Below are 12,622 nucleotides of genomic sequence, written 5' to 3' on the forward strand. Positions count from 1 at the left end.
ACAAAAGTACTTAACCACAATGCGGGAATGTGACGTCATCTGTTGTGTGAGGCAAACTATTGTCCTAGACCGAATGTAAAAACAAGGGCGGTCTTAAATAAGAAGATAACTAATCAATTCAGGTGCGTGACGACAAACCAGAATCAGGTGACACTAAATGAGTAACCATGACAACAGAAACCAAACAGGAAGTGCCACCGGGAACCAAAAACGTCGAATACAACACAGGATGATAACAAAACAGAAACAAAACCAGAATATGACATGGTCCAAGACGTGGACCATGATAATAGCGCAGTGTGTATTTTTTATTTATTTTTACTCTCATTAAAACATCAAAGTTTCGGGCTTTCTTGCTAGTCATTTATTGAACAGGCATGTGGAAGTTTCCTGCGTCTCGCCCGGCTTCTTCTGACCACAGTATCACACAGCTCAGGTTACAGGTTTGACACAGTATTTAATACATCTTTTACTTTACACAATTGTCCGTCTTTCCAGCTTTTCAGCTGGCCCTTGTTCGTCTCTGTGCCTCTGTCCTGCATCCTCATGCGTCTTCATGCGTCCCCCCCGCTTCATGGTCTCCAGCGCTGCTAATAAAGGGAACAGGTGATTAGATAACTCGTTCCAGCTGAGGTATCCACTCACCTGTTGGCTGCTTCATGGCCGTCCTCTGCACACACCCCGCCCGCAGGGGACGCGTGGAACACGCCCCTCTCCACATGCCTCCACCGCCAGACACAGGCCGGGCACCCGTCCGGTCGCGCCCACTCCCCCTCACCCAATAGCGGGGCGAGAGAGGAAGTCGGCCACGGCCATCTGCGCTCCCGGCCTGTGGACCACCCGGAAGTTGTAGGGTTGTAATGCGAGATACCACCGGGTGATCCGCGCATTGGCGTCCTTCATACGGTGGAGCCACTGGAGAGGTTTGTGATCTGAGCAGAGACTGAAGGCCCGCCCCAGCAGGTAGTAGCGGAGTGCCCCGACCGCCCACCGGATGGCAAGGCACTCCCTCTCCACCGTACTGTACCTCGCCTCCCGGTCCGTCAATTTCCGGCTGATGTAAAGTATGGGGCGATCAACGCCCTCCACCCGCTGGGTCAAAACGGCCCCCAGTCCCCGGCCCGACGCGTCCGCCTGCAGACAGAAAGGAATGTTAAAATTTGGCATGCGCAGTACCGGCTCCTCACAGAGTGCTTTCTTTACCTCCTCAAACACCTGCTGGCACCGCTCCGTCCACTGGACCAGGTCTGGAGCACCCTTTCAGGTGAGGTCCGCCAGTGGGCTGGTCAGGTCCGCAAACCAGGGAATAAATCGACGGTAGTATACCGCCAGTCCCAAAAACTGCCTCACCTCTTTTTTAGTCTTGGGGGGTGGACAGGCCGCAATTGCCGCCGTCTTGTCAACCTGTGGCTGCAGCCTTCCCCCCCCCCCAAGTGGTATCCCAGATACTGTACCTCCCTCCGGCCAACCGCGCACTTCGCCGGGTTGGCGGTGAGCCCCGCCCGCCTCAAGGACTCGAGCACCGCCCCCAACTGCCGCAGGTGATCTTCCCAGCTGCTACTCTGGATGATAACATCATCCAGGTAGGCAGCCGCGTATGCAGCGTGGGGTCGCAGCACCCGGTCCATGAGGCGCTGGAACGTGGCAGGCGCACCGAACAACCCGAACGGGAGCGTCACGAACTGGTATAAACCTTCCGGAGTGGAGAAGGCCGATGTTTCCCGGGACTCTGGTGATAAGGGAATCTGCCAGTAGCCCTTGGTTAAATCCAGTGTCGTGAAAAAACGAGCAGTGCCCAGCCGATCCAGAAGCTCGTCGACCCGAGGCATTGGGTACGCGTCAAAACGTGACACCTCATTCACCTTGCGGTAATCCACACAGAACCGCACAGACTCATCCTTCTTCCCTACAAGAACGATAGGGCTGCACCACGCACTGTGGGATTCTTCTATTACTCCTAACTCCAGCATGGTTTTTAATTCGTCCCGCACTATTTTGCGTTTGTGCTCGGGAAGCCTGTATGGCCGAGACCGCACCGTAATCCCCGGGCTGGTCTTAATATGATGTTGGATGAGATCCGTGCGCCCGGGCCGCGAGGACAACACATCTGCATAGCGCCGCTGTAACTCAGCAACCTCCGCTCTATGAGCCAATGTGAGCTGGTCATCACAGGGAAGAGGAGAAGAAGAAGCAGAGTGCGGGATCTCTGGCCCCAACTCCTCCTCCTCTATCACTACCGTCACCATGGAGACAGGCTCGGCCTCCCTCCATGCTTTCAGTTGATTTACATGATAAATCTGTAAGCCTCCACCTCGGTCCGAGCGCCGGACCTCGTAGTCCACATCATTTATCTGCCGTGTGACCTCAAAGGGTCCTTGCCACTTTGCTAGTAATTTTGAGTTGGAAGTTGGGAGTAGTACAAGTATTTTTTCTCCCGGTGAAAATTTTCTCAGCTGGGTTCCCTTGTTGTACGTACGCTGTTGCCGTTGCTGGGCGCGGAGCAAATTTTCGCGTGACAAGTGCCCCACCTGGTGGAGTTTTGCTCGCAGGTCCATAACGTATTGTATTTTGTTTTTACTACAGCTTGAACCTTCCTCCCAGCTTTCTTTAATTTGGTCCAATACACCGCGCAGCTTCCTGCCGTATAACAACTCGAACAGTGCAAAACCGGTAGAGGTCTGGGGTGCCTCCCGCATCGCAAACATTAGGGGATCCAGCCATTTATCCCAATTAGGTTTGTCCTCGTGCGTGGACTTACAGATCATGATATTCAGCGTTTTATTAAACCATTCCACCAGCCCGTCAGTTTGTGGGTGCCAGTTGTGGAAGTTTCCTGCGTCTCGCCCGGGTTCTTCCGACCACAGTATCACACAGCTCAGGTTACAGGTTTGACACAGTATATAATACATCTTTTACTTTACACAATTGTCCGTCTTTCCAGCTTTTCAGCTGTCCCTTGGTCGTCTCTGTGCCTCTGTCCTGCGTCCTCATGCGTCTTCATGCGTCCCCCCCCCCCCCCGCTTCATGGTCTCCAGCGCTGCTAATAATGGGAACAGGTGATTAGATAACTCGTTCCAGCTGAGGTATCCACTCACCTGTTGGCTGCTTCATGACCGGCCTCTGCACACACCCCGCCCGCAGGGGACGCGTGGAACACGCCCCTCTCCACAAGGCGTCATCAACCTGCAGTCCACACATATCGCTTATAGGTGACTGCCATCTACTGTTCACACTTATCATTACACCATAAAATTGCTTTGAGGTCGGTAAGCACATCCACAATTAATCTGTACATTAGGCGCACCGGGTTATAAGGCGCCCGTCGATTTTTGAGAAATTCTATGGATTTTAAAGGCCTACTGAAACCCCATACTACCCACCACGCAGTCTGAAAGTTTATATATCAATGATGAAATATTAACATTGCAACACATGCCAATACGGCCTTTTTAGTTTACTAAATTGCAATTTTAAATTTCCCGAGACTTTTTTCTTGAAAACATTGCGTTACATCACAAGCTGTTATGAATATGAGCGCTGCTCACACACACAGCTAAAAGTCGTCTGCTTTAAAGGCATAATTACACAGTATTTTGGAGATCTGTGTTGCTGAATCTTTTGCAATTTGTTCAATTAATATTGAAGAAGTCAAAGTAGAAAGACGGAGTTGGGAAGCTTTAACCTTTAGCCACACAAACACAAGGTGATTCCTTGTTTAAAATTCACGGAGGTGAAACTTTACTATGGATCAGAGCAGACATGGATCCCAACCGAATGTCAACCAGCAGGTTTCGGTGAGAAAATTGTGGTTAAAAAGTCGCCTCTTACCGGATATCAACTGAGCTTGTGCTTCCCGTACAGCTGCCGTCTACTTCCCTGAGACACTGTGCGTCGACATCCGGCCGTGGACGTACACTTCCGACTATCAGGTACTGTTAAACTCACTAAAACACTAGCAACACAATAGAAAGATAAGGGATTTCCCAGAATTATCCTAGTAAATGTGTCTAAAAACATATGAATCCGTCTCAATGCAACGCGATTGCAATCGCGTTTTTAAAAAAAAACTTTTTTTAACTTTCTAGTCCGTCGCTATCAATATCCTCAAACACGAATCGCTCATCCTCGCTCAAATTAATGGGGAAATTGTCGTTTTCTCGGTCCGAATAGCTGTTTTTGTTGGAGGCTCCCATTAAAATCAATGTGAATATATGAGGAGCCATCAACATGTGACGTCATCGTCTGTGACTTCCGGTAGAGGCGGGGCTTTTTCTCCAGTTGCGAACTTTATCGTGGATGTTCTCTACTAAATCCTTTCAGCAAAAATATAGCAATACCGCAAAATGATCAAGTATGACACATAGAATGGACCTGCTATCCCCGTTTAAATAAGAAAATCTCATTTCAGTAGGCCTTTAAGTGCACCTAACAGTCCGAAAAATACGGATAATAATACGGGTAATATTATGTTGTGTGTGTGTATAAGGACCCCAATACGGCACCAATTAGAAGACATCAACTGGTGTTTTGTTTCCCTATATTGCCATTTTTTATATAAAGTAGCATACAGTTTTTACTTATATCTGTCAGTAGTTCGCTATAAAAGCGCTAATTCATTTACGGAATTTTTTTTTAGAGAATTCTGGTCGGAGGGGACACATATTTCCAGTGTTTTTTTTTGCAAGAATGAGCTAAGGATTATGATACACAAGGTTGGAATGTCATAAAAAAAGTTAGCTCCATCTTTTGACATCCCTTTTTCGACTCCCGTCCTTGCACGCTACACCGCTACATCAAAGGATGACGGGGAGAATATGCTGTCAAAGCGGAGCCACATAACTAAGACCTGCTCACAAAATTGCGCATCCTTAAGAGATTGTCACAAACGGCCTGAAGATGATCCATAAAACAATCAGTGCATCATTTTGACCAGAGAAACACAATTACATGTTAGGTAGACCACAGTGTTTTAAATGTAGAAAAAATAATATTATATGACCCCTTTAAAGCACCTTATTAAGCGTTATAAGGCTTTATGCCTCCGTATTGTGCATTTTCTTCTCCATGATGATGGTGAGTCCATAGTGCGCTAATTGGCTGACAGAATGTTGTCGTTATGTCGTGTCATTTCCGGTTTACGAGCAGACGAGCATGTTCGGCAGCGCACACACACGGAGTACTTACAAGCTCCCCTTTATTTAGAAAATTATCGAAAAGTTCTGAAAATTATCGAAATAATTTTGGTACCGGTACCAGTATCAAAATATTGTTATCGGGGCAACACTACTAGTTACTATGGTAATCTAAGTCACAGCAGCTCAGACCAGGCACCAAGAAGTGTGGGTAAGGAGCGGTTCCATGGAGTGCGAAAAGTATCAAAATCATTTTGGTATGGGTACCAAAATCTTGATTTTGTATGTAATTGTAGAAGTTTCCCTCTTGAGGTGGGTTCTTCTGATGCCGGCAGAGCTTCGCGACCCCGGTAGACAGTTTGAATGACGTCTTTTATTGTTATACAGTCGTATGTATCTTGGACTTTCTAGTCCGGCGGGTCTCTGCTTTTCAGTCTGTCTCTCGCTCTGCTCCAACTCGCCCCCAGTGTCTTGTTCCGGCTGCTGCTAATAAGGGTGACAGATGATTAGATAATCAGTCCCAGCTGGGCAATCTACTCACTTGCCGCTGGCTTCGAGGCCGGGCCATACACATCCCATTCCTGCAGGAGGCGCGCCAACCACGCCCTACTCCACAGTATTTTATGTCATATTTTATTCATTGTGGTACTTTTTCATCACTTAGAATATTGCTTGTTTTTGGTACACTAATGTGTACACTATAGGCCATTGGTTCTTTGATTTATTTTTGCTAAAAGTATATATCTATTTTTACATTGCTCTTTTTTATCTTTGGTATGACCATTATTATTTAAATTCCAAGTTATTGTTTTTTTGTTTTTTGTTGTTGTTATTTTTGTATGACAAAATGTTATTAATGATCATGTTATAAATTACTTTATTTATTCCGGCAGACATATATCGCAACACTTCGTCGCGCTTCGTAATTTGACAGACATGCAACAGCTCCCACCGAAAAGGGCTATGGGAAAAAAGCAAGAATGCTTATCCATGTCCCGCCCCAATTTTACAATCAATGTATCTGTTGGTTATATAGTCCAAGTTTCAACAGCAGATTTGATGGATACATGACAATTTCAGAACAAGAATAACATATTCTGGAAAACACTTTGTCAGTGGCATTGAGCGGCCATGAGATTAGCTCCACTTTATCTGGGTATTTTGCATCTTCTGAAGCATTGTCTGGTGTGTTATGTCCCTTATTCCACAGTGAGTTCTTTTGCACCTGTGTCCCACAGTTGAGATAGTCCAAACAACTAGTCATGATTTTTCTCTCTGGCACCTTTCCTCTCTCTTATCTCTCCTGCTTGCTTCTTTGTTTTGTCTTGTCTTAACTTTCTTGTTGCCTCTTTTTGCACTGCTCTACAAATCTAAACATTGGAACTATTTAACTGGCCTCAACAAAATTGACAAGATCTTGGGTTGGAGCGAACTTGCTGTTGTGACGAAGAGGTTTTTGCTGGACACGCGACGGACTCTTGGGAGAAGAAGGAGTACCGCGTGCCTGGCGACCCTTTTCTGTCGAGGACGTGAAGATATCCACCTATTCGGAATTATGACAACAGGACATCTGCTGATTGAAGTAAGCGTTGCTCTGGTTTGTCGATAAATTAGAAGTTGCTAGCAGTCTTCAAAGTACCCCAAAGCTGGCACAAATAATTGGAGGATGCGGGAGGAACTGTGGATTACATCGGACTGTCTACCCCGCAGTTTTTGAGGACCAGTCATAGACAATTTAGAGTGAAAATCTAATTTTATTTTCACTCGCATACAAATCATTCTAATTTGGATTTTTTCCCTGGCTTTCAGACTCTCCCGAAGGTCACTGCAGCGAAGACACAACAAACTCCCTTCTTTTCTCTCATGGACACACACCTGTTGTTGTTGACTTTGGACTAGCGACTGCGGGCTTACACACACACGCATTCACCAAAAAATATACGCCACACATACACCCCCAACGCCCTCGACGCAAATCCCGTAGAGGTGATGAATGGATGGTCAGCGCCTGAAGAGCTGCGGCCTACCACCATGACCTTGAGCTACCTTCCCTCTGTTGCTAGATATCTCGAGATGCATGTTGTAATAGTTATATGTGCTTTGCTATGGAGGTTTTTTTCCCACTCCAGACTGGGCCCCCTTAGGAGCCCAGTCTAGATTGTATTTTTTTACTCATTCTTCCCCAGCGTTTACCTTTTTCCCATCTTTTACGGGGGCGCCTTATGGTGAACCATGGCCTGCTCCACGCAGGGGCAAGAGGGGGCAGAGCCCCCTTAAATAAATGTCTTGCTCCCTCAAATCAAATTTTGAGAAAGCAAATTTAAATAAACTCACAAAATTACTACATTACAAATTGACAAAATTATCTGCACTAGCGGAAAAATCCGCCGAAAAAGGGACACACACGATATAGTAGTGTCGGCTTCCCTCTCATCCCTCCCTCCGCTGTGCGTGTATACACCATTAACAGGCTGCGCAGCAGACACACACCCGCACACACCCCTCAGCCCTCAGTAAACATCCAATCACTGTTGCAGTATGAAAGTAAAAGAAAAGGAAACATTGTCTACATTTATCATATACTTGTTAGGATGGGTGTATTTGTGTAGTCTTATCTGTCATAAACACGTTTATCGTCGCGGACTTTCGGTGCTACGGAGTTCCTTGTTTTTTTTTTTTTTACAACTTGACGAGAGCAGTGACAGCGGAGGCTCTGAGCAGCAGTGGTTTGGAAGGCAGAGAGCCTCCACTGTCCCTGTAACAAGCTACAAGTCATTTTTGATGCTGTTAATGACGGTAAAAATGAAACATAAGGTATATATCCTGCTTAGCAGTCCTCCTCTGCTGTCCTCTGTTCAGAGCGGAGTCCCTAGCAACGGCCCGTTTTGCTTAGCAACGGTCTGGCAAGCAACTGCTGGAATTCTTTTTCTGTTGTTTTTCTTGTAATTCTACATAGTCAACCTTTAATGTTTCGATCTAAATTTTGTAATAAACAAATTATAAGTTTCATTTGATATGACCAAGACACCTAAAAACAAAAACACAGGCGTTTTAATCAATTTACAAGCAAGTGGGCAACACACATACATTGGAGTGAATGAGTTTTGTGCCCAGATGAGTGCCCACGTCCACTGCACGTGACAAACTGAAGACAAGTGACCTGTGTCTGACAGACCCCTACGTAAAGCCCCGCCCCAGGCTGTAGTTCTGTACTGTTGTTGTTTTTCTTCATGTAATCACAGCAGGTTTTTTCTGTTGTTGTTCAAGCTTAATTATTTTCTGCTCCAGCTTCCAGCAGCTCACAAAGAGAAAGTTAATGCTCTGTAATGCATCCATTTTTCAGATCATTTAAAAAGACTAGTCCTGCTCCTGCATGTAGTAGTAGCAATGATAGTTTGAGATTCTTTTTTATCATTATTCATCAGACTACCGTTCAGTTTTGTAAATATTGACTGTAGTGTGAGGTGACGTTCCACGTCCCAAGAGCGAGCTTATGTAGCCGAGGATCGGACCGCCAAGTGCCCTGCCTTCGGCTGCCGCCCAGCTCACATTGCACCCGACCTCTATGGCCCCTGCTATGGGTGGTGAGCCCATTGGAGGGGGGACCCACGTTGCCTCTTCGGGCTGTGCCCGGCCGGGCCCCATGGGTACAGGCCCGGCCACCAGGCGCTCGCCATCGTGCCCCACCTCCGGGCCTGGCTCCAGAGGGGGACCCCGGTGACCCGCGTCCGGGCGAGGGAAAGAGACCCTGCCCCAAGTGGAGGAGTTCAAGTACCTAGGAGTCTTGTTCACGAGTGGGGGAAGAGTGGATCGTGAGATCGACAGGCGGATCGGTGCAGCGTCTTCAGTAATGCGGACGTTGTATCGATCCGTTGTGGTGAAGAAGGAGCTGAGCCGGAAGGCAAAGCTCTCAATTTGCCGGTCGATCTACGTTCCCATCCTCACCTATGGTCATGAGCTTTGGGTCATGACCAAAAGGATAAGATCACGGGTACAAGCGGCCGAAATGAGTTTCCTCCGCCGGGTGGCGGGGCTCTCTCTTAGAGATAGGGTGAGAAGCTCTGCCATCCGGGAGGAACTCAACGTAAAGCCGCTGCTGCTCCACATCGAGAGGAACCAGATGAGGTGGTTCGGGCATCTGGTCAGGATGCCACCCGAACGCCTCCCTAGGGAGGTGTTTAGGGCACGTCCAGCCGGTAGGAGGCCACGGGGAAGACCCATGACACGTTGGGAAGACTATGTCTCCCGGCTGGCCTGGGAACGCCTCGGGATCCCCCGGAAAGAGCTAGACGAAGTGGCTGGAGATAGGGAAGTCTGGGCTTCCCTGCTTAGGCTGCTGCCCCCGCGACCCGACCTCGGATAAGCGGAAGAAGATGGATGGATGGATGGATGGACTGTAGTGTGTGAAGTCTTACTTTGGGTCAAAATTTATTTGAGAGTTAGGCCATCCAGTTAGAATAAATGTTATGTTGTTGGTTGATAAAATCTGGATGAAGGATGTTTTATTTTATTTTATTCATTTATTTTTATTTTTATTTTTCAGTTTCCCCCCCTGAGGGATTGCCACCTTATTGTGGTCAGGGGGTTTGCGTGCCTCAGTGACCGTAAGAGCTATAACAGCAGGAGCTTAGTCTTCAGGTGGGACACCCAAGTTGGACATGTCTGAAGGTAGAGGCCTGACAAAGTGCAATCCACTACTCCAGGTTGGGGTTGGACACATAGCTAAAGACCCATTTCAATGAAGAAAGCATCGTTATTATAAGCACAGAAAAAAAAGTGCTGGAGCATGATGTGTACACATAATGCCCCCTTCACATTTCTGACTGCCCCCTCATATAAGCATGCCTAGAACCGCCCCTGTGGTGAACCATCAGCGTTCTTGTTCTGTAACCCTGTACTCTGTTTGTTTGTCTAATCTTGAACAGGTTTGTGCTGAAAACAAAGTTTCGTTGTACTTGTGCAATGAAAATAAAGACCTATCCTATCCTATCTTATGTTTTTGGTAGTTTCCCAACACATTTTTTACCGCTTGGTTGAACACTCTTAGGCTAGAAGACAGTTTAATTTCTCCGCTCACATTGTCCCACGGTTTCACCCCCGCTATAGAAAACGTTTGTGCTTTGATTGTGGAATTCAACATGCTATGTTTGAATTTCAGGACACCCCTGAGTTCATGTGGACCATCTCTCAGTGAAAACAGACTGTATATTTTCAGGTAGAGCCCTTTGTGAGGCCATGAACATAACTTGAAGGCTACTATATTGGATTATATCCTGTAGTTTAAGAAAATTACTCATTAGTTGATCTGCCGCTTCTTTTCTTTCTCCTATGTCCCCCCCTCCCTTGTGGAGGGGGTCCGGTCCGATGACCATGGATGAAGTACTGGCTGTCCAGAGTCGAGACCCAGGATGGACCGCTCGTCGGGACCCAGGATGGACCGCTCGCCTGTATCGGTTGGGGACGTCTCTACGCTGCTGATCCGCTTGAGATGGTTTCCTGTGGACGGGACTCTCGCTGCTGTCTTGGATCCGCTTGAACTGAACTCTCGCGGCTGTGTTGGAGCCACTATGGATTGAACTTTCACAGTATCATGTTAGACCCGCTCGACATCCATTGCTTTCGGTCCCCTAGAGAGGGGGGGTTGCCCACATCTGAGGTCCTCTCCAAGGTTTCTCATAGTCAGCATTGTCACTGGCGTCCCACTGGATGTGAATTCTCTCTGCCCACTGGGTGTGAGTTTTCCTTGCCCTTTTGTGGGTTCTTCCGAGGATGTTGTAGTCGTAATGATTTGTGCAGTCCTTTGAGACATTTGTGATTTGGGGCTATATAAATAAACATTGATTGATTGATTGATTGATTATGAACAGATCATTGGTGTGTGCTCTATATGGGGCATCATGTATAATTCTAATGGCCTTTTTCCTGGAGCTTAAATAGCGGTTATACTGCATTGTAATCTTTTATTTTGTGATTGTGTGATGTTTTTTGCCTGGACCCAAGGACGAATAGTCTCCACTGCTTTGTAGACTAATGGGGATCCTTAATACACTAAACTAAACTAAAATTATGTTGACGTAGGATGGTCACTTCATTTAACAATGTTTTTTTTTTGCAGTGCATCACACTGAGAAGTGATTCTAATGCATGAGAGAAAACATAATGTAATAAGATGTTCTTATCCCGGTCAATTGTGTATGTTACAGACGAGGGCCAGACCGTGTGCGCCTCCCCGGACGACCTGGAGGACCATCGTCTCGGCGAGGTGGGGATCCAACTACGGACTTTGTGTCACCCCACTCTGGGCTCCTGGGACTACCTTTTCTTCGTGATCATCGGCTTTGTCATCTTTGCCGCGGGAACCGTGTCGGCCTGGGTCATGGGGGTCATCATGGTGTTCTACGAGCGCTACATCAAGAAGAAGGACGAGCAGCTGGAGCTGGACGAGGGGGACGAGGGGGGGATGGGCCGGACTGCACGGGCCAGGAGTGACCACGGGGATGCTTTGTTAAAACACACTGTATAGGGGTTTTGGGCCTCTTTTTTTCCCACTTTGGATCGTCACTGTGACAGTTTGGAAGTCTTTTGATAGGTTGTTTGGGAAGTGCCTGACTGACAAGGAGGATGTGAATCAAGCCGGTTCCCTCTAAGCTTGTATGACCATTTAGGGTACAGCCATTGTTGTGAACAAATTGATAACATACCGTATATTTTGAGCGTCAGATGGCGACCTACCTCGCAAACACTGCCAGATCTGTCAAGGTACAATCAAGATGTCCCTTGTGGTACTCATGGACCACATAGGGCTTATTGCTGGACTCCTGTATAAAATGTGTTGTACCTTTTCCAGGGCCCAAGAGCTACATGCATGTTTCAAAATCTATTTTTTAGGGTACCACACCAGCGACAAACTGTTATCTGCTGTGAGAGATTAGTACAATCAATCCAAAAAAAAAACCTACACTATATTGCCAAAAGTATTTGGCCACCCATCCAAATGATTAAAAATCTGATGTGCTAGGGCAGGGGTGTCAAACTCAAATACAGAGTGGGCCAAAATTTTAAACGGAACAAAGCCGCGGGCCAAGGTTGAACAAATTAACATTTTAATAGGCACCCAAACAAGTTTTGCATTAAATATTGAACAAGCAAACATCAGTGTGTGACCTCACCAATGCGCTTTTGGAAGAATGGTCGAAAATTCCTATAAGCACACTCCACAACTTTGTGGACAGCCTTCCCAGAAGAGTTGAAACTGTGATAGCTGTAAAAGGTGGACCGACATGTTATTGAACCCTATGGGTTAGGAATGGGATGGCACTTCTAGTTCATATGTGAGTTAGGGCAGGTGGCCAAATACTTTTTGAAATATAGTGTATATATGAAGTAGACGACCAAATAATATGGAAAGCAATGCTGCATTAAAAGCCATTTTTATAATAGGAAAAAAATTTAAAAAAATATGTTACTCAAGCAAATATCATCTCTGCTTG

General features: G+C 46.7%; 1 protein-coding gene across 2 annotated transcripts in view; it reads left to right on the forward strand.

The window, feature by feature from the left end:
- LOC133545163 (leucine-rich repeat-containing protein 52-like) overlaps window positions 1–12,276 on the forward strand; it is a 35,636-nt gene extending 23,360 nt beyond the window's left edge. Inside the window, exons 2-3 of one of the 2 annotated variants that reach the window (XM_061890535.1) lie at window positions 3,862–3,929; window positions 11,336–11,612. In XM_061890535.1, the coding sequence (XP_061746519.1) occupies window positions 3,862–3,929; window positions 11,336–11,461 (194 nt within the window). In that variant the 3' untranslated portion in view covers window positions 11,462–11,612. Of the gene's footprint in view, window positions 1–3,861; window positions 3,930–11,335 lie in introns of both variants that reach the window. The other variant, XM_061890534.1, reaches the window with a different exon arrangement.
- Window positions 12,277–12,622: the final 346 nt, after the last annotated feature.

The sequence above is a fragment of the Nerophis ophidion genome, linkage group LG28, assembly GCF_033978795.1.
Source record: "Nerophis ophidion isolate RoL-2023_Sa linkage group LG28, RoL_Noph_v1.0, whole genome shotgun sequence".
Lineage (NCBI taxonomy): Eukaryota > Metazoa > Chordata > Actinopteri > Syngnathiformes > Syngnathidae > Nerophis > Nerophis ophidion.